At 41.1% G+C, this 22033-nt stretch overlaps 2 protein-coding genes across 7 annotated transcripts in view; both read right to left on the bottom strand.

Annotated features, from left to right (window-relative positions):
- Positions 1-3516: 3516 nt before the first annotated feature.
- Positions 3517-7063, bottom strand: edn1 (endothelin 1). The gene is made up of 5 exons (XM_079879703.1): positions 6551-7063; positions 5986-6136; positions 5669-5812; positions 5296-5391; positions 3517-4901 (listed from the first exon to the last, which is right to left on the bottom strand). The coding sequence occupies exons 1-5, from the start codon at positions 6609-6611 to the stop codon at positions 4763-4765; spliced, it is 591 nt and encodes a 196-aa protein (XP_079735829.1). The 5' UTR covers positions 6612-7063; the 3' UTR covers positions 3517-4762.
- A 1785-nt stretch (positions 7064-8848) lies between these two features.
- The window catches only part of hivep1 (HIVEP zinc finger 1), a gene marked incomplete at its 5' end in the record, with an annotated part of 60680 nt that continues 47495 nt past the window's right edge, over positions 8849-22033 (bottom strand). For 5 of the 6 annotated variants that reach the window (XM_079879659.1, XM_079879660.1, XM_079879662.1 and 2 more), the window contains 6 exons: positions 8849-11354; positions 11609-12153; positions 12932-13033; positions 13540-13715; positions 13806-13942; positions 14051-19770. In XM_079879659.1, coding sequence (XP_079735785.1) covers positions 10194-11354; positions 11609-12153; positions 12932-13033; positions 13540-13715; positions 13806-13942; positions 14051-19770 — 7841 coding nt within the window. In that variant the 3' untranslated portion in view covers positions 8849-10193. Of the gene's footprint in view, positions 11355-11446; positions 12154-12931; positions 13034-13539; positions 13716-13805; positions 13943-14050; positions 19771-22033 lie in introns of all 6 variants that reach the window. The other variant, XM_079879663.1, reaches the window with a different exon arrangement.

The raw sequence follows: 22033 nt of genomic DNA, 5'->3' as shown, positions 1-22033 counted from the left end.
AAATTTGACCAAAACATGATTACAAGGTAGTTATCTTTTCTCATATCCTTCATGTCATTAGCGTGCGTATGTTGCCATGAAATGCTCCCTGTTTCGGTTTTGCAACAGACCCAATGTGTCATGCAGCACATCTGCCGTCATCTCTACACCTGGCGGAGAAGGATTAATGAGTCAGCTCACCTGTGTGAGTGCAATTTGCTCTCCATGAGCCATATAAAGCATAATTAGAACTTTTATGAGTGTAAAAGACAGCCTAGATCATTTAAAACACTGATCAGCACTCATTCAACAAGCAGTGATCCCATCACTCAACTCTCATATGACCGTCTAGCTCTGAGATGATGAGTGATGAGACTGAGCTGGAACAGCTCAAAATCACAGTCCCGGGACATCGCTGGAATTTGGTCCATGTTTGCGTCAATGTTTTATGTTATTAAATGGCAGTGTGTGTGTGTGTAAGGTAGATGCATTGTTTGCATGTGTGTGTGTGTGTGTGTGTGAAGGTAACTCAGGGCGGTGACCCCGGCAGCACGCGGAGACGTCAGAAGTCCGAGGAGTGTCTGCCCCTCCCAGAGTATCTTCCATTGTTCGCTCCATACGCGCTGAATGCCTGTCGGTTCGAGGAGATTCCTTGTGCCATAATGGGCTATTATTTGTGCTCAAGCTCTATTCAAGCTCTAATGACCTACGCCAGTTTCCCCGGCCCCTGGAGACCCGCGTGCGAAAAGTGCAGCTCAGGAGGAGAGGCAGCCTTTGTGCTCGACTTTAGAGGATCCTAGAATATCTCTTTCTTTTGCTCTCTTCTACACGTATGGACAAAGACAGGCAAATCAAAAGGATCTATCGGAAATTCCCTGCAGGGTGTATTTTCTTATGTCTTATCTGAGGCAGAAATTGAAATGGTTATGTATTATACCATGGCAGTTTTTTTAGTACATTTTCATTAGTTGGAGCACATGATGATATTTTATTAACTTATCATTGGCGCAAATTAAATGATGCATTTCAGTGGGATTTAAACAAAGTTGACGGAAAAATTCACAAACAAAAAAGTTGTTAAAATAATGCCACATATTTATTATTAATTAAAAATGGTTACTTTTAAAAATGTATTTTCTGAGGCTCCTGTAACGCAGGAATGCAATGTGGATGGAGTCTTATTAACAATATAATAAACCATTTTGGATGTTTGTAGGTGTAAATAAAGCCAAATTAATTTAATAAAAAGTGCATATAAGCATATACCACTCTAAATAAGTTGTTTTTGTTGTAGTATCAGTAGGGCCTTACAATTATATTATAATCTGCTATGTGGTAACAAATCATGTAAAAATGTATCATCTTACAAAATTTTATTAAACTTTGAAAATTGCCTTAATCTTTTAAACAACTTAGAACATAGTATTCTGCTACATTTTATAAAAATCACGTCAAAAGTCAAGTTTAAAGGATACAGTATATTACATTGGCATATGAGAGTCAAATTGGACGACTACAGGGACTCGTCTCAAGATCACTCATTTAACAGTTCATCTTTGATAAAATTATGAATGTCAGAATCAGAACGCGCAGTTCGTGCATAAAAAATCGGTGTCAAAATATAACGTTCAACTTCCTGTTTCCGTCAGGAACCTACACATGTTGAACAACGTTCACTAACCTGGCGAAGTTTTTCAGTTGGATTGGCGTTTATTCTCTTTTGCATGCAGTGTGACGTATTTCACTCAGTTCCCTGATCATTCCGATTCAATTTCAGCAAGTGAAGAACAGATTTATACTTGCGCGCGTTATGTATTTTGCATGTTATCGTCTCTGACAGACAGCATGTTGATGCCGCTCACTCCGCCATTTTCTCCCTCTTCCTGGAGAGCACTGACGTGGTCAAAACATCCGGAAGTGTGGGTTTCCCAGGAAATGCGTACGTTCTCCCTAGACTGCTTCTCATAAATAATATACCATGTATAGTGCACGTTAGTTTTTGACAGACAACAATGTAATGATATTTAAATTATGTGGATTTGAAAACAGATGGATCTCAGGTAATACTTATTTATTTCTTAGCAAGTTCACGAGTTCACACTTACATACAATTAGAGGGAGTAAAGTTTAATGCGTATTTGGCATGCTGGCGTCCGACCTCGGTGTTCGGCCCGAACCCAGAGTACTCCCCCTGTATGTAAGTGGTTAGGACTAGAAGTGTGGAGAAGGGGTGGTGGAGGGATGCTGCAAAACTGTCAATGGATTGAGGTGAGACTGCTGAATGTATATATACCTATTACCATTGATTGCTGAGTGCTCTCCACTTGTGTTAATTATCTGAACGTGCTCTTCCCGAACTTTGTTAAAGGGATACTTCAGGATTTAGCATTAAGCTTTGTATTAGTAGAATTAGTTCGAATTACCATGCTTTCCACCCTCATATCCCCCTGAGACAAGAGATTTATGTATTTTTTGTCTGGAAAAAATCCTCCGATGACGCAAAAATCGTCATTTTGCGTCATCGGAGGATTTTCTGGCCAGAGGCTAAAGACTACAGCCAGTAGATGGCGTAGTTCCGCATGTTTTCAGCCCGCCCATAGAAGGTTGGATCTCACTCACAGAATGTACACAGTGTCAGCCGTCTTTCTTTGGAAGCTAAGCTAGCAGGCTCTTATTCTGTGGAGAAAGCTGAATAGTAGGAGAAAGCTGAGTAGTAGGGGTTACCATCCTCCTTTTCCCGGACTTGTCCGGCGGTCGAGATCGTTCAAAATGTCCGGGATTCAGCTTTTGCGTTCTGCGGTCGCCATTCATTGTTTACATGCACACCTTTTGTTTCAATCTAACTGAATTCATTCCGATTGGTGAATCTGAATGTAGTGTTTACATGAACGCTAAACAAGTGATCGGTTGATGTGCGTTTTACCATTGCTAAGAAAATTCCCGCTCCTCCGTGAGAAATGCGAGACCCGTAATGACGCCACCGGCCTCGCGCCGTTCTCCCGCGGCCCTCAGCCTCGTCCTGCTCGCCACAGTAAACATAATGAATGAATGGCGACTGTAGAACGCAAAAGCCGAATCCTGGACATTTTGGGCGATCTCTAAATCCCTGGCAAACTCATCACGTAGGCTAGCCTTGTTGTTTGTTTTCAACTGCGCTCCCTTACCGGTAGGCGTGGCCTCCTAAGGCAGCGAAGCAAGTGCATTCTGGGAGTTGTTGTCTTTCATCCACATAAGCCAAAAATACTTTTTCTGGCTTTTCTCAGTCTAGAAAGCTCCAAATTCAAAAATTTCTTCACATTTCTTCTACTTAAATGACCTATTTTAAATACACATTCATCTTCCCAGAGGTGAAGTATCCCTTTAATAAAACATCATCAAGTATTCAGTGACGTGATTGATTCATGAGTGTGGCAATGTTTTTAGTGCTAATTTTCCAAACAAAAGCCAGCCTATAGTTTTTGACGGACGTGATAATGTGTTTAAGGTGTTAAATATGTTTGGTTTTTGGGTGATTATAAAATGTGCTGGAGATGTTTGAAATGCTTTTTGCTTAGTTCGTTATACTTATTTTACTGAATGAAGTTTATTTTGTGGCTTAAATAAATTACATGTTAGAATGACATGTTTGACAGCAATCGCATATTTGTTGATTCAAGTTTAAAAAAAAACATTTTACCAGGAAAGGAGTGCTTTTGATGCACAAAGTTGTTTTATTGTCTCATAACGGAAATCTTTAACACTTTTGCTCATAAACGTATCATTTTAAAAAGCAAAGTTGGCACAAAGTCTGCTCTCAAAAACATGGCAGCACCATGGTACAGCATGGTAACATGGTACATGGCACTTTTACAGTATATACTGTACACTGTGGTATTGAGAAATTGAAATGGATACATATTATACCATGGTACTTTTTAGTACATTTTCGTTAGTTGGGGCACATGATGACATTTTATTAACTTATCATTGGCGCAAATTAAATTATGCATTTCAGTGGGATTCAAACAAAGTTAACGGAAAAATTCACAAACAAAATAGTTGTTTAAATAATGCCACATATTTATTATTAATTAAAAATGGTTACCACAAAAATGGCAATTAAATATTATCATTTCATAGAAATAATAACATTAAGAAAAATCTTATTAGCCAATATGGCTAAATTAAAGATATTTAACATAAATGTGAAAAATAACATTTCCATTGATGCATAGACACAATTGCAGAGCTTCATTGTTTTACAGTGTATAAAGTCCAGTAACAAGAACCAGAGCCGTTCTTCCACCAGAGTCTTTGGCTTGTAGTGGCTGGATGGGCATCACACACACACACACACACACTGCTTTGGGTTTCTGGAGTCCACAGTTTCATTTAGCATATTCCTCCTGTGCAACAAGTGTCTTCAATGCAAAGTCTTTATTTGCGATCAGTTTAATCTGGAGGACGCAGCTTCTGGCTTCTCCGACTAATTATCCCATGCACCAAAAGTTCTAGTTCAGAAAGGTTGGTAGAGGTTAGTCTTGATAATTTGAGGTTCGGTTCGTTTCAGTCAACATCTCCATCAGGGGTTTGATTCCTCTTCCCGTTGAGCTCCACGCTGATGCTGACTCTCCCCGAGGGTGGAGACCACGTGACAAACACCGCAATCCAAGACGGTTGCATCTGCAGGTATTCCAACACACCTGACGATTGCATGGCATGTGCAATGAATGAGCAGAGAGGAGCTTCTTATTCAGGAAAATCCTGTAGTGGATCAGCGAAGCTCAAAAGCTGAGGTTGAGCTCTAGGAGGAAGCGTTTTCAGTCATCCTCGCTCGTGGCCTGTGGCGCTGCCTCACTCGCCATTTCTCCAGGAGAAGATGGATGTTCTTGACGGCCCTCACCCTGGAGAGGACATCTCCAATCTCTTCTGTGTTTTTTACCCTATAGAAAAACAAAGCAATGAGGTCAATATCACAGCAAACACAGATTTTCCAGGCAAGCATTAGGTGTACAACTGGAATCAGGTGCTTTGAGAATTCAGGGTTAAAATTTGACTGAAATGTAACATTTCATGAAATAATCTTTAATAATATAATAAAACCACAATCTGAACATACTAAAGGTATAATTCACTTAATGGAGTCTTTGAAAAAGTATTTACTTTCAAAGTTAATGTGCTTATATCTGTCATGAAAATGGCAGCCACAAGAGACATCAATCTTACAGAGGCTGTAATTAAAGCACCCAATTATTTCTTAAATGCATGTGAGAATGAGAACGTGCTGCTTTAATGCATTTTTTTTTTTTTTTTTTCAGTTTATGAGGTTTGCCTTACCGTCTAATCTTTGTCTGTTTGACTGCCAGCTTGTGTTTGCATTGCTTCTCGGCACAATCGTGGCCCTGGGAGGCATGGATTGCCTTGTCTTTATACCTAAGAAAGAAAGTTCAGCAGTCAATTCCTGAACAAGTTTGATAAAAGTCCACAAATAGAAATGAAACCTGTTTCTGCAAGTTTGTCAAGTCATGTAGTGACAGATTTTATGCCTGCACGTTAATGCCATACACATCTTATGCTTGAGAAAACAAGCGTGTCCCAAAATATTTCTTAACCAGTAAGTCTGGTGTCCTTGAAATTGCTCTTAAGATTAAAAATATCTGGCTTTGAACTATGACAATGTTCACCTTATTTGCATTCAGTGCGTACTTACCGTATCGTATTGTTCGGCTGACAGAATGAAGAGCATGTTTTGTCTTTGCTATCTGCACATTTGCAGCGAGACTTGGGCACAACAGGTTCCGTGACTGAGCGCTTCTTCCGTGGAGCGTTTCCAAGTCCGTATGACACTGTTCGCCTAGGGGGAAACAAAAAAATGATTAGAAAACAAATTTAGTCATGCAATGAGCATGAGGTATGAATCATTAAATAATGATTTATAGAGTCATGATTATAAAGTCATAGATTCATATTTTCTATATTTATAAGATATATATTTAGATTTGATAGTAAATGCACTTTATGACTTACTCTGGTGTGTTGACCCATATTATGTCCAGGTGGCAAAAGTAGACGCACTCTTTATCCATAAAACTTGCACAGGAGCACCTCTTAGTCCTGGAGTGGTGCGCAGAGATTGACGTGCCTGGTTCTGTGCCATGACCCAAAGATGCTGGAGCAGCTAAAATCATAAAATGATGTTGAATTCATAAGCTTTTACTTCATAAAGATTCCCACCTACAAACATGCACTGCGATTTTACACTCTTAAGTTGCACAACCTAGATGCTTGATGGACTGGAAAATCTGGAATTTGTCACGCTCAATTAAAATGGCATTGATGCTCAACATATGCTGCCTATAAGAATATTAAAACTTTATCTTGCATGTGTTTATTTTGTTTAAGCAACGTCATGTAGTACTAATACCTTATTATATCTGAATAACTGCACTTTTCTGTATAGCCTACTACACATTCCAGCTTGTTTGATAGTTAAAAAAAAACTTTTACAGTAATAGAGTAAACTATTTAAAAAGTAGTCAAATAATATTTACCACAAATATTGGGTATAAATACACTTAAAATAAGTACATACCAAAGTCAAAAATTCCAGATGACAGCATAGACAACACTGGAAAAATAATCCTCAAATCCATTTTATTTAATCTTATGCAAGTCCCTGATGTAGCACAAACGGTGATAGTCCAATAAATTCGCAAACAGTAACAAATCTTAAGATTTAAGCTGCGGTCTTCTCAATGCATCATTCTGGAGTCTCGAGCTCACTCTAGTACAGGAGCGCTTATATACTCGCGCTCTCCGCCTCCCGCCCGCTCACTCACGCGAACACAATGCTGTTTGTTAATAGTCACAGACAAGCAACGTGTGGAGCGAGATAAGAACTTTGTATTCCTGGGATTCCAGCGGGATGGAGACGCCGGGCGGTCGTTCGGTGCCAAGTTTTTATGGCAAGAAAGATGACTTAAACGAGTAGTTTTCATACAGGGCAGTAGAGGGCGCGCGAGTACAGACTACGCACACTTATACTGAGACGTCAAAAGAGGTTTCCAACACAAAAAGTCAGGAGGAATAATGTGACTATTCTGACTAATAAATGTAAGTAATATATTCTTCAAATTCTTTCATATGGGTAGATCAGGCCATCAGGGTTAGTTACGTTTTACAGAATGTTTCTCAAATGTTCTTTGTGATTTTCTCGAAATGTTAGTTGTGTATAGAAGCGAAATGTGAAGTCTTAAAAACAAAATTAAAAAAAAGAACATTTTCGTCGATATTGCCCAGAAAAACATAGTTCCTTAAATATGTAGTGAAAACAAAATCCCGCTACTGGTGCATTCTATATGGGGTAAGTTGAACCTGCTATTATAGGATTTTCAGCACAATTTAACTAGTAAAATAGACTTTTCAGCACAATTTAACTAGTAAATAAATTATAAAACACATAACAACTCACAAAACTGGCCGAGATTCACCAGTATAGTAATTTCATTACATTTACATTCAAATATTTGTTCGCTGTAATTGTAATTTACATGAATATATCAATGAGATAACAAATAATCTCCACATCTTCAGATTTACAAGAGTAATTTAGAATCATTTGGGTTTCCCTGAATCCCTTTAGGTTTAAAAGGTCTCACTAAATGGGTGATAGCAGCAGTACTCAAAAACTTTAGCCTCCAGCTCTGTCCCTGCCCAATGGAAAACCCTGTTAATAGAAACTCATGCCAGTTTGTGCTCACAATCACCCAACCCTCATCCACCCGCTCCAAAAATGTATTAAAGGGATAGTTCACCCAAAAATGAAAATTCGGTCAATAATTACTCACCCTCATGTCGTTCCAAACCAGTAAGACTTTTTTTTAATCTTCGGAACACAAATGAAGATCTGTTTGATGAAATCTGAGAGATTTCTGTCATCATTGGCAGCTACGCAACTACCACTTTGACGCTTCAAAAACTTCATAAAGAGATAGTAAAACGAATCCATATGAATTTAGCAGTTTTGTCCAAATTTTCTGAAGAGACACGATCGCTCTATAAGATAAACATTGAATTTAGGCTTTTATTCATAAACATTCATCAACTCACACATCAGTTATGATAAACGGAAGCTCAAGCATGTTCACTTGATATGCGAGAACCAATGAGTTTCATTCTCTATGCAGCTTGTTTGAGTTTCAGCAAGAGGTTTGCTCTCACGCATCAAGCAAGTTCGGTTGAGCTTCTGTTTATGTTCGCTAATCAATGTTTTTATGTGAATAAAAGCCTAAATTCAATGTTCATCATATAAAGCGACCATGTCTCTTCAGGACTAAACCTCTTAGGGAATTCATTTAGATGATAATTCATTTAGGCCTAGTTTTATGATCTCTTTATGAACTTTTTGAAGCATCAAAGTGGTAGTTGCGAAGCTGTCACTGGAGAGTACAGAAAGCTCTCAGATTTCATCAAAAAGTTTTTCATTTGTGTTCCGAAGATGAACGAAAGTCTTACAGGTTTAGAACGACATGAGGGTGAGTAATCAATGACAGAATTTTCATTTTTGGCTGAACTGTCCCTTTAAATATTACAGCACGAAGACTCCATACGTGTAGCTTGTTCATGCTTGTTCAATCTAAGACAGAGAATTAAGACAACAATAAAAGCAATCTATTAAGATCAGATGCATATGGATGCTGCATTAAGGACAATTATGGAAATATGCATTTATGCTTTTCAATGTTGCTCTGAGCTCTCCTCAGGCAAGGGTGGCATGAATACAGTAATAGTTTTCCAAATATTCTGTTAAGCCTCACCTGTACATACAGGTCATAACGATGATACTTGTTCTTTTATATATATATATATATATATATATAGAAACAGCACTGATGTAAACATGCATTGCTTTATTGTAAATGCATTGAAGTCAGCAAATTTACCAATGAAAGAAAAAAATTCTGGTCAGAATGAAGTGGAATGTTTGATTTAGATTATAGTCAAATCATGGAATGACATTTCCACTGGATGCAGAATAGTTTAGTATACACAAGGGATTTTAATGTTCTACTCTCAATTTTACTAAATTTGGATGGACTGAATGTTCAGAGCTGTTTGCAGAGAGTCTCACCCACACTTATGTTCTTCTGTGGGCTGGGTAACTAAGCAACATATTCCCCCACCCCACCTTCCTGCATGATGCACCCTGTACTCCTCTGCTTTGCCTGCAGTGACACGACCCGTCCAGCAGGTTACGCTATTGATTCACAGTCTTGGCAGACTGCAGCGGCAGACAGCAAATACTGTCAATTGAATGAGTCATTCCAGGGCTGTAATGAGAGCTTTTGCTACAAGCCTCTTGAGGCAAGGACAATGTCACAGTCAATAATCCTCGTAAAGGAGCTGATTGGTGACGTCATTTGCTGGCCTCTCCAAGCTCCTCATTAGTGATTTGAACTGCTGAATAATTCTAGTGCCTTGGAGAGCCCCAGGAACAACCCTTTCTACTGGTTGATTAAAGAAGAAAAAGACAGCAAATCAGATAGCTAATTACACCGGTTAAAAAAGAAAAAAGGAGACTTCAGAGGCGTTTCTGCACTTGTAAACAAGGTTTTACTGATACTGTCGATATTATAGATACAGCAAATGTAAAGCCACCATTTTACTCATACCTATGGACTTATGGAGTTCAAAATGGGCACCAGGTGTAATATAATAAATACTTGACCACAACATCTGTGCACAGGAACACTGACCCCCAAAAGCCATAGAAATGTTTATATATCAGTACAACATTAATTTCCCCATCAATTTACGATAGACATAAAACTTTTCAAAATGAAAACATTTAAAAATAAAACAAATTTCCTCTATTCTTCTTTAATTTCCATATCAACTTAATAGGCAACTACTAGATTTATAAGATATTATATACAGGTTTCTAAACGTGAAACTCCAAAAGGCACAATTGTCTATACAACATGTACAAAAAGAAAATAACTGTCTGGTGCTGACAAAAGAGTACAAAATAAAATAATTGGTCATCATTTATGATTGCACATACAATATGACTGTCAGAAAATGTGCTTTTAGAGAAGGCTTGCAGAGCTGCAAACCTCCTGAAGTGTTTCAGTTTTACAAAGTGACACAGTTTTACAAAAAAGAGGGAGAAAGAAGTGGAAAGAGAAAGAGAGAAATTCATAGGCAAAAAAAAAAAAGAGCTTTTATTGGGACTCTCAGGTAGCTATGACAAGTCTGTCCTCATCATCGCTGGAGGCTTCATTGTAGTCATCAGTCACTGGTTGTCTAGAGACAGGTTGACGTGGTTTCACTTCACTAGCCCCACCTGCTGTTGCCTTGTGTGAAAGATCACAGCCTCTCTCATTAGTGGATGAGGGGGAGGAGAACGAAGATGGTTGTGGTGGTGTTTTTGGTTTTTCCACCATGGTTGTAGTCTTCTCTGTGCGCCCTGTATCCTTAGATCCAGCGCTAGTGCTGTTTTGAGAGACCTGCTTCACCTCTATGGATGGCTTTGCTTTTGTAGGATCATCTCCTGGATTGGCTGTTGGATGACTGGCTGAGGGAATAGTTGCTGGTAGTGATTCTGCAACCTGTGCTGGTGGAGGTGCAGACGCTACACCCCCAGGGCTACGTGGCTTGTCCTGGGCTGCAGGGAGTGGGCTGAGAGCTGAGAGAGGGCTTATGGATGGTATAAGGGCGGGCAGGGCAATATTGAGAAACTGCAGGCCAGGGATTTGTGCTGGGGAAGCAGTGCTGCACTGAGGGGTGGGGCTAGCTGCCAACACCTGCACGCCTAGGGTGGCATTTAATGGCAGACTCTGTTGAGGCACCAGCTGGGTGGAGTTGGCTAAACCCACAACACTCAAGGTCTCCAAACCCATAGGCTGCAGGGCAGTCTGGGGAGCACCAAGTGTCTGAAGCCCTGCCACTTGGCCCAGAGGGAAACAAGGCAGTACACTACTGACTGGCTCCTGGACTACCAGTGGCTGGATCGGAGAACCATCTGGCCGGGGCGAGGTATTAGGGGCTGGGAGAGGGCTGCCAGTCTGCCGGTGAATAACGCTGAGTGCTGGGATGGTTAGCTGGACTGGCCCAGCCTGAATGGGTACAAATGTGGAGTAAGCAGCCAAGCCAGCAGGAACAAGCTGGATTCCACCCACAGGTACCATGCTGTATGGGGAACGAGGGGGCTGTTGGGAGTGCAAAGGCAGGTGGCTGAAGAGATGAGTAGTGGCTCCTATTCTGGACTCGTGGATCGGACCTGCATTTGGAAAGTGCAGGGGTCCCTGAAGAGGGTCAGAAGAGGTCTGAGTACCACGGTCGACATTGGCATTGCACTCACTTGCAGGCTGAGAAATGGTGCTCGACACTCCATCCTGTTAAAAAAACAATGTTATGAATACTTTTATCAACACTGCCAAGCAACACAAAATTGCAGTCGCTGACTACCAGTTAAAATTCTATTCACCTTTTCATGCATTCAAAGCAGTTTTGCTGACGTGCCAGGCATGCGAGACTCAAGACATTTGAATGCATATGGGGTCGGGTACTGGTATGGGGTGAGGTGTACATGTAGAGAGGGAGGGATGTACGACGAGAAAGACAATGATTGCGAGGACACGGGTCTCACCTGGCCGAGCTTGGCGCCCTTGCCTGGCACTGGGGGACTAGGGGGAACGTCAAATTCAGGGTAGTCGATGGACATCTGCCTGCAAGGTGACACTGGGCTCATCATGTGTACGGAGTCAGTATCAGAGTTCTGGGATTCTGAGGCAGGGGCAGGGTGGGATGTGAAAGAGGTGGGACTAGGGCCGGGGCTGGAGCAGGATGCAGAAATTGACATCTGTCTGACCAATGAAACTGGGCTCATCATAGCCACAGACTCTGTGTCTGAGGTCTGGGAGTCTGAAGCTGGAGGAGGCTGAGGTTGAGGAGCTGGGGTTAGATTCGGGCTGATGGACATCTGAGCCAGCAGAGAGCTAGGAGCTGTGTCGGCTTGGTTAGCAGGAAAATGCTGTGGGCTTGCAGAAACAGAAGGTGTTGCAGAGAGGCCAGATTCTGCCTGACTGTCCTCCTCGTCTTCCTCTTCTCCATCGTTATCTTCATCATCTGGGCCATCAGAGTCATCACCATCTGAGTCCTGTCTGTCAGCACTTCCTGCTCTTCCTCGATCACCTTTGGGGAAAAAAACAAGGTAATGACCAAAAAGAACAGGTTGAATTCTAAAATATAAAATAGCTAATCCAAACACATAGATATAAAAGAGCTAGGTTCTACTTGGAAAATTCTCCTAGGCACTTTATTTTTTCAAAATGATGCACAAAATTATTTCACCACTGGGATAGTAGTACCTTTACTCTTAAGGAATATTTAAATAATGTTTGGTCCTTCTGCATAGCAAAAAATGGAATAATAGGTCTAGAAACACCCCTCTCATAATATAGGGAAGACATTAACACCTCAGACCACAAATGCAGCCTGTGCTTGACAGCTTGTGTAGAACTGTGTGAGAGGAAAACAAATATGCTCTCCATAACTGAGACCAGAGAAAGCTCACAGCTTCTCTCTCTCTCTCTTTCTTTCTAAAATTAGATGCTGCAATTTCCTCGCGGTAAACGCTGTGTATGCCGCCCACATGCACCAAGAGTTAACAAGTAAAAAGACTGCGTTTAGAATCTCTAATTAGACCGTGGCATTGCCATTGATCATCACTGCAATAGAACATAGCTAGACACAGTCCACATTTAACAGATGGTTCTATTATTAGTAATCCTATTAATGGTCAGGTTGATTATGTAATGAAAAATAACTAAGTAATGGTGCAATCAAAACTATAGTTTCTGCTTTCTTAGCTGGTAAAAGTGTGGGTCCTCATGAAATGAACCCCCTTATTCAATATGTTTAAGACTTATATTCAATATGTTTAAGACTTAAACGCATGAGAGACTTCTACCTGAGTCTTCTGTGTCCTGGTCTTCAATAATACCCACAGAAACTCCCATTTCCATGCACTTCTTGCTGTGGGCTTTGGACTTCATGTGCTTGGTAAGGTTCCCTGTGTGGATAAAGGGAACAGAGAGGTCACTCAGGTGGGAGGCGGATGCAGGGCATGGGAGTGGTTTACATAAGCATGACATGTTCCCAAGCACTAGCTCTATGTAATGGGTGAGTAACTGATAAAGAAGTTCTTAAAGGAACGTGGGCTGGTCTGACACTGTGCTATTCTGCAGTGCAGCGTGGGAAGTTCAACAGTGATGAATCATACTGGCTTTTTTAAAGAGAACAGGCAGAATCTTAAAAAAAAAAAAGCAGGTAAAAAAAAAAAAAAAAAAAAAACATTTCCAGCCATCCCTAAGAATGATCTAAATTACCTAAATGTTCTCAAATTCGAACACATTTCATTAAACCTTAAAGTTAAAAACCTGTTTAGATTTGTGAATGAAGTTGGTTTTTTGTACCTTCTTTTTCCTGTTCATTAATGGTAACAATAATTGCCAATTGAGGAAGAAAACTAAATTTACCCATTACAGCTTTAAAATCAGTGTTTCAGACTGAACCCACCTTTAGTCTTGAAAGAGAAGTTGCAGTGCGTGCAGTGAAATGGACGAATGTCCGAATGAGTTCGGATGTGTTTCCGCAGCATGCTAGGTTTCTTGCAGCGAATTCCACATTCCTCACAGATGTATTTTCCTCTTCCACGTCCCCTAACATACACATACTCCTCATTCGATTTGTAACTGAAAATATACCACAAATAGCACATCAAAACACAATTTCCTGTTAAATATTTAGAAAGTGGGGTAAGATAAATGTTAAGATTTACAAACCCTCCGTCAAAGATCTTCACTCGTTGGGGTTCAGATTTGGAGGAGTCTCTGTCTGACTCGGTCTGATTAATTGGTTGAGTCTCTGGTTTTATTTTTCCACTATTCTCAATTGGCACAGATCTTTGCTGCATCAAAACCTGAAACAATACAAAATACAATAATTTGTTAAGCATGCATGCACCAAATAGCAAACAATATAAAAGCTATCTGTTAAAGCAGCATCAGTCGAGTGAAAAAGCTCTTACTTTTGGTAAGATGTCCTTCAGCTTCCCAGAGTAGGTCAAGATGTCAGATTTCAACGTTGTTGTTTTTGCTTGGGTGTAGTGTATTTTCTTGGATGTCTGTTTGGAGTCGAACAAGGACATAACCACTTTGGTGGGAAGTCCCAATGGATTGGGATTGTTTGGGTTTACTACCCATGCAGAGTAGGCAGAGATCCTCTGGTCTGTCTGCTGAATATGGAGGGATTTCCTTTTCATAAGAAAACACCAGGTGAAGGTTGTAGCTGTTTTCAGACTGGGGAAAGACAGGCGATGGCTGTCTCTGGTGTTGACAACAGACACAGAAGAAGCTAACTTCACTTGTCCTTGAAATGTCGAAGGCCTCAGAGGTGATTTCGATGGAGACCAGCGCTGCTCTTCAGGTTTTTCTTGTGGCTTCAGAGTGGAATTCTCTGGCATGGCATAGCTTCGAACTCCAGGTGAAGAATGTGTAGCAGGTGTTGTGGTAGGTGTTCTCCTCTCCATCTCCTGTTCACTGACCTCAGTTGTTGTTATCTGAGATACTGGTGCCTGGGTGTTCTTTACAGCTTCAGAAATCTCTGGTAATTGTTCTGGGGCATCAGTCTCAATTGGGCTATCCACTGGCTCTGTGGTACAGACCTGTCTAACCAGCATTAACTTCCTCTGCCTGGTAATTTCTGACATCTTTGAGTTCAAATAGTTTAGAGATCTACCATCAGTGAGACATGCAGCTCCATGCTCATCTTTAGCCCGTTTCTGTGTCTTTTCCATAGCAATGTCCAGGCTGTTGGCAGGGGAGAGCATACGTTTGCTTGAGGCAGTGGATTCTTGGGGGCATAAATTTGCAGAAGCCAGTTTTTGTGTACAATGCAGTGAACCAAGGGACAGGATGCTTTTATCAGTGGTTTGGTTTTGGTCAGTGGTTTTCATGTTGTTTTTCATCTGTATAGCAACAGACCCATGTTGCCTGTGTGCTTGGATTTCTGGTCCAATCTTTGAATTACTGTTCACAACATGTACCGTAGGGAAGTTGATCTTAGAAACCGCAGATGCAGGTGCAAGGGTATGCTCATCGGTGATTAGAATCTGTGGTACAGGTGTAGATACTGGCGGTATATGAGATGTTGTATCAACAAGTGCTCCAGCAGGCAGTACAATTGGAGGCTTATTGATTACAGCCTGATAAGCTTGTTGTGCTACATAGACATTTTGCATTCCATCATTTGACTGTGACACTTTAATTTCCTTAGCAATTGGTATTGTTATGACTGGCAATGTGATCTGCGTGCCTTGCACACCTGCTAAAGAATATGTCTGGCCTGTTTTTAGTACGGGGCAATTCATTTGGTATTTAGGTTCAAAGCACTTAAGATTTTTTTCATCAGAGCTCTTCTGAATGTCTCTCTGACCAGCCCCCATATTGACCAGAGGTTGCATGTGGCATGCCACAACCCTTGAGGTCTGATGCCATGGATGTGGAAGGCCGTGAACTTGTGGTTGTTGGGTTTGGCTTCCAAGGTTGATGCTTTGAACCATTTGCTCATTTTTCGTTAACGGGGCCTCTCCAGAATGTATGACAAAGGACTGAACAAATGTAGATGTGTTCAGATTTACTGGTCTAGGTTGGGACCCAGAGCATTCATTGGTGAAGGGGACTCTTTGGATGGGGGGAGTCTGTTTCACTGCCAGTTGAGGGTCTGGTGCAATCTTCAAGGACATTTGACGTACTAGAGGCCCTCTTCTTCTTTCAATGAGAGGCACCTGGGTAGTTGGAGGACATTGTGTATTTTTTGGCAGGGCAGTCTGTATTGGTGGCAAAGGCCTGCTGGGTGACATGCTGCTGCAGTCAAATGATTTGCTACGGTAGTCACAAGAAATTTCCAATGATGACTGAGTGCAGCTGATCTGTTCTGAGGTAGCGCGTCTCATCATGCCTGGCACTCCAAGAGTGTTGTTTGCTACTGGGATCGCTTGAGCTTCTGGTGGCTTCCCAACACTATCAGCCCTTGATGGGCTGTCAGATCTTGGTGGATCATCTCTGTCAAAAGAGGCTGAAATACTAGAGCACCTTGACAAGCTACTATCTCTACTGAGGCTACGAGAGAGACTCGACTCAAAGCTGGATTCACCAGAAGAGTGTTCCATTTGAGCAAGTCTGATGCGCTTTTTCTTTGGGGGGAGTTTTTCCGTCGGCAATTTGGACAAGCTCTCACTCCTCTGAGGCCAGTTAAATGTATCTGCAGGTTTCTCTGTTGATTCTACAACTTTTTCATGAATTTCATGACCTCTGTCTGGTTCCTCTGTTACTAAGATTTCAGGGACTTGAATGTTGTTCTGGCGCACAAGCCGTGATTGCTGTACAGGTGTGCCATCACTAGCAATGGTAAAGGTTTGCTTACCATGAGGTTCCATCCCTTGGCTGGCACATTTAGGTGTAGACATTCTGTCATGGTAACTTTGTGAGAAAGAGTTCACTACAGCCTCTGTATGGCCTTTTACAGAGCTCTTTACTTCCTTTTCCCCAGGATCAACTGGAGATGACCTGTCAATGGACTCAGATGTTTCAAAAGAATTTGGCCTGCTGAGGGAGTTGGTGTGTCGAATGACTGAAGTTCCACTTCCTTGTCTCTGGAGGTCACCTCTTTCTTTATTTGGTGTGCTGATCTGAGCCTCTCTTATTGGAGATAGTCTTGACTCTTGGGATTCAGCAGCTCTACCAATGATTTGTATTTGTCCTAAAATAGCAGAGTTACTTAAAGATTGGGTATGGTGAGAATAAGGTCGCCCTATCGAATCTGTAGAGGCCTGGCAGGAGTCAAAACTTCTTGAACATGGAGGCGTGGTTTCAGTTGGAGATTGGTCATCATCATCTCCAACACTTTTAATTTTCCTTCTTTTTCTTACCATGAGTGGTTGCTCTACAACACCAGTAATTACTGCATTTCTGTTCAAAAGAGGCTGCTGAATTCCACGTCCAAACACTTCTGGCTCAATCTCTCTGGCATGCATAGGCTTGTTTTTTGGACCATGCAGTTCAGAACAATAAAACTTCTTGTGATTTTCAAAATTTTCTAGTTTTCTGTAACGGTTACGACAAGTCTCACATTCGTACATTGTCCCTTTGTTTTGTTGGGGTTTTCGGTTTCTTTCTGTTGCATGCTCAAAAGACTTACTTCTCAGCTCATGTGTAATACTTGGTCCATGATGGCTTTCATCCATGGAATGAACTGAGATAAGAACGTGACCATCATTTGTGGACAAATCCTCAACTGCTATCTGCCTCACTAGGGTACGAGGATGTACAGCAGAATTTGGAGTAGAGGGAGCTGAAGAGAATACATCATCATTTAGTGAGCTAATCTTGTCATCAAATGAATGACAGATCCTTAGTGGGTGAGGTTGAGGGGTTAGATTGGGGAAGAGAGCTGACTGACCAGGTGTGGTGGGCATTGAATTACTTCTTGTAATTGGTAAACAATCCATTGCTGGATACTGAGGTGGTACAGAAAGAAGAAATACTGGCTTTGATTTGTCTGTAGGAGTGAAAGGAGATTTTGGTATGTCCGAGTTGGAACTAGATCTTCTTACTGGTGGTTTTAGATCAAACTGAAAAGAGTCTTTAAATATGTAGGATTTAGGGGAATCAATGCTACCCCTTCGGGAAAGAGAAGTCCGTCTGGGTTTGACACTGTCTAGTTGCTTGTCATCCACAACAGCCTCGTTGTCTGAGATCAACTTTGAGATACGCTCCTCAAGAGATAGAGCTTTGGTTTCCAATGGAGGACGCATTTGTACAGAAGGAACTCGAGGCTTCTCAATAGATGCTACATGCATGACAGTTGCCACAACCGGGGAAGGAGGAACTTGTGGGGGTTTTGTAATGTCGGTTTCTGCTGGTGGGGTAATCTTAACAAAAGGACTTGGGGGACTCATAGCTTGATCTGCACTCTCAGAACGTGAAAAGTAGCCTGAGTCAGTGCTTCCAAGACTCCGAGGACTTAGCAGGCACTTGCCTTGTGGCTGTTGAGAGTAATCAGTTGCTTGTTGCCTTTGTAGCTGAGCATGGCTGCCTCCCAGTGGTGATTTACAATGCTGATCTTCATCCTCACTAACTGAATCTTGTAGAGGACTTGTGCAATCCACTTCTTTCAGTGAGGACAGAACCATTACATTGGACCGAAGGTTTGCTGGCTGGAAATCCCTTTGCCTCTGGGCTGTGGCATGTTCAGGTGCTGAATCTGTAACTCTTGGGCTGTCTGCACGCAAAGGCGAAACATTTACAGGGTGGACAACCACTTTAGGGAGAGCAGCAGTGACCTTTGGCTCACATCCTCTCTGTGTAGCCAATGTTTTCAGAGTTTCAAACACCAACAAATGCTCTGATTCACCTTGGCTTCCTGGTACCATGCCTGCACTCTGCAAACTGCTCTCAGATAATGCTGTTAGACTGCTCTGTGAAGAATCCGGGTCTAAGTCAGCTGTACTACCTTCTTCATCACTGTCCCCGCTTTCCTCCACATCAGAATGTGTTGGCAGACCTTTGTCTGATTCTTGGGAGAGGGATCCACTTCCGGAGTCTTTAACCAAACCCAGTTTAATGGCATGAGCATGAGACTTCTTATGCTTGTATAAGTTGCTCTTTGTCTTAAATGAAAAGCCACAAGTCACACACGGGTAAGGTCTCTCTCCTGTGTGGGACCGTATGTGTTTTAGAAGCACACTTGGCTTGGCACAAGCTCTTTTACAGTATTCGCAGACATACTTCCCTTGCTTTTTTGGTTTTTGATCTTTTGCAGAGATATCAGATACTTGATTTGCACCAAAGTTGACCACAGTTGTCATCTGAACAGGGTTGAAACCAGGTGTGACTGGGACTTGAATTGAGTTGGGTACTGTGGCTGACAGAGACTGGCATGTTTGAACAACAGGGGGCTGGCTTTGAGGAAAACCACCTGATCCAGATGGAACAGGTGCATGCGTCAAGTTAAGTGAAGGACCCACACTGTAGCTTTTCTGGAACCCTGGTTTGTCCTGCTGACGATTTCCTGACATGTTCACATACTGCTGTGTTGTGTGTTGCCCTGTAGATGCCACACTGCTGTAGAAGTGTTTGGCTGTGTTGAATTGTGGCATAAATGAGGGTTGTGAATGGACATTGAAATTAACAGCAGGCATAGCCACAGCATGGTCTGAAAATGTGGCAGGAATGGAAACTGATTTTCCAAGATGTCCTATTGGACTGCTGTTCTTCCTTTCTGTCAGTGTATTGAAATCTGGCTCCATAGCCTTGAGCAATACCTCAAGGGGAGCGCTTGTGTGAGAGGGAGATGCGTTTTTGTTGCTGCTGTTGCAACACCAGCTTTTTGTCTGCACTGGCCCTCCAGCACAAGGTTCTTCTTCAGAACTTTTGTGGCTGAGAGCCTGTGGCTCTGAGGTTGATGACTCCTCGTGCTCCACTTTTACTGCTCTAGATTCAGATGCCTCCTGCGGTGCATCTTCAGGATCTTGAGGGTCAGGCAATCCATGTGATGAACCACTAGAAAAAGAAGAAGAGGGTGTGGCTTCCTTGGACGAAGAGATGTTCGGAGAAATTGACTTCTTGGTTTGCGATTGCTTTTTGACAGGAGATTTTGGTATTTTCTTTAGCTGGTTTTGTACCACAACTTTTTTCCTCTTCAGTCCTTTAATGACCTCAGAGTTTCTGCCAGTACTTTCATTTGTGTCTGTAGGGGAAAAAAGAAATAAAATAATGAACAACCCAAACAAAATTCAACCGTACTCTGTCCAATACCTTTTGAGATTTTTTTCAGATAATTGGAAAAATAATATATGAAATATTCTTTATTTAAATAGACAAATCTTTATGACCATCCACAAGGCTGAGGAAAAAACAAAGAAAAAAAAAACATTTAGGTTACACAATAACTCGAAATGATTTGTAAAGGTTAATTTTTTTATTATTATTAAATTAGAGACAGTTTTTGAGTTTCCAAAATGTAGGATCCTTGATTACATTACTCGTACAATTTTTATTATAACAGGATTATTATAACAACTTGCAACAACTGGCTTCTGAGTTGAATTATTGACATATTACTGTAATTATATTTTTATTGTTGACAGTTTTGACTATGAAGTACAGTGTAGAGCACAACAACATGTAGCCTACACCTCAAATCAGACAGAAAAAGGCGCAGAAAAAGCCTTCATAGCAAAAAATCAAATGAATCTCTATTAGTGTGCACTACATAAGATTCTTGATAAAATTTATCCAAATTTTATGTAATCTATCAACACACAAATTACACAGGCATTTTCCTGTCAGTCTTCAAAACAAACACCCATGTGTTATTTTCTGCTTTCATTTCCTCCCCCTTTGGCAGAATACCTTTCATCATGCAAAGTTCGTAAGAAAAACAAAATCAACCATAGACTGCACTTTCCACAACACCTAAACATCAACATAAACTCTACGTTTAACAGCAAAAATTACTCGGAATTCAGACAAAAAGATATACAGACAAATCAACAACAGCAAAAATCTTGCTATATCAGACCAACCAAAACATACCTAAGCAACGAGTGTTGATGAATTGTAGTGTAGGCAAGGAACTTCAATTCACAGTGAAAAAAAAAAAAAAAATACAATCCTCTTCTTAGCAAACCCAGTACACTATAAGCTGCATAGGTACCTCTGACAGCTAGCACATAGACGAGACTGTTTTGGAATCTAGAAGATCTCCGGAGCTGCTACTGAGGCCCACGCATCATTATGTACAAAACCCACTCTCCGTTTCTCAACCCTCTGTCACCATCCCTCTCTCGCTCTCTCTTTCCAAACCCTCCCTAACTTGCTCTCCAACATCTCATTCATTCAACATTGCAATTGTGTTAGGATGAGCCTTACCTTGTTCTATTCTTCTACAAGCTCTCAGTCAGTTGGCAGAGAAAGACAATAAGACATAAGTTGCATGCAGGTGTTTATGTGGATGAATAAGCTTGTGTGAATTCGTGAAATCTGTCCCAAGATTGAACGTGGTCCAGAGACTGAGCAATGAGACCTGAGCACCTAAGTCAACATCTTGCAGAAAACAAATCGCTATTAATTTGGAAAAGGAAACCTGCCGTAGAGCATACACAACTAAAACTTGTTCACAATTACGCACTGATGGGCAGAGTTTACCGCATTTGCTGTGTTTGGATTCCCTGTGGTTTTAAAGTTATACTGAAGGCTCTTTGTGTGCCTGGCGCCAAGTAGTTACATAACCAAGCCTGAACATCTGTGGCAACCCTGCACTTATTAGGGTTTCCCTTCTTTACTTTGCTTGGCATGGTTGGTGGAGAGAAGTGGTTAGCATTAGAACTACAAAGTCATCAATTCCTGGATGCCTTAGAAATTCCCCAGAAATTCAAATAGCCTGTTAGGATTTCACCAAGACTTCAATCTAACTTTTTTCTTGTTTATACCTTAATAAGACAACTTCCTTACATGTTTCTAGAGAACGTAGAAAGAGGATATGAGGACATCTCTGAGCTCTGAGCTAATTAACCGCTTTTAACAGATTCGGGATTAACACGGAGATGACTGCCTGTTGTATTTTGAGAAGGGATTTATGTATTATTGAACCAGTTGCATTCTGATGTAACCCATCCCAACATGAAAAATAAGGCCAGGATAAACCTAATTATTAATAACCTCATATTTAAAATGAATCCTTCATGCTACGATGGTAGATGAATATGGTCATATTATTGTTACATGATAACAAATGATTCAATTTATTTACATTGTACAATGTTCTTCAAAAAAAATTCCATAACAGTACCATGGTGCCATGTTTTCATATAAACTAAAACTACAACAGCTCATATACTTTTTTATTTTACTTTTTGCTTTTACATAATATATACATTTTTCCCATTCCAGCCTATTATGCAGCAGCTCTGCTGTTTTTCTATGTATGCTAGTGAAACGCAGCTTTGAAA

Source organism: Squalius cephalus (genome assembly GCF_949319135.1).
Source record: "Squalius cephalus genome assembly, chromosome: 8".
In the NCBI taxonomy this organism is placed as follows: Eukaryota; Metazoa; Chordata; class Actinopteri; order Cypriniformes; family Leuciscidae; genus Squalius; species Squalius cephalus.
Note: the sequence above shows the minus strand (reverse complement) of the source record. Positions and strands in the feature narration are given on the sequence as shown.

What these genes read in the sequence shown, in the direction of transcription:
- edn1 (XM_079879703.1), bottom strand. Translation starts at nt 6,611, where the DNA reads ATGGATTTGAGGATTATTTTTCCAGTGTTGTCTATGCTGTCATCTGGA. An exon ending in ATATGGGTCAACACACCAGA is followed by an intron (nt 5,813 to 5,985) that starts GTAAGTCATAAA and finishes GTTTCCCCCTAG; the next exon opens with GCGAACAGTGTCATACGGAC. An exon ending in AAACAGACAAAGATTAGACG is followed by an intron (nt 4,902 to 5,295) that starts GTAAGGCAAACC and finishes GTTTTTCTATAG; the next exon opens with GGTAAAAAACACAGAAGAGA.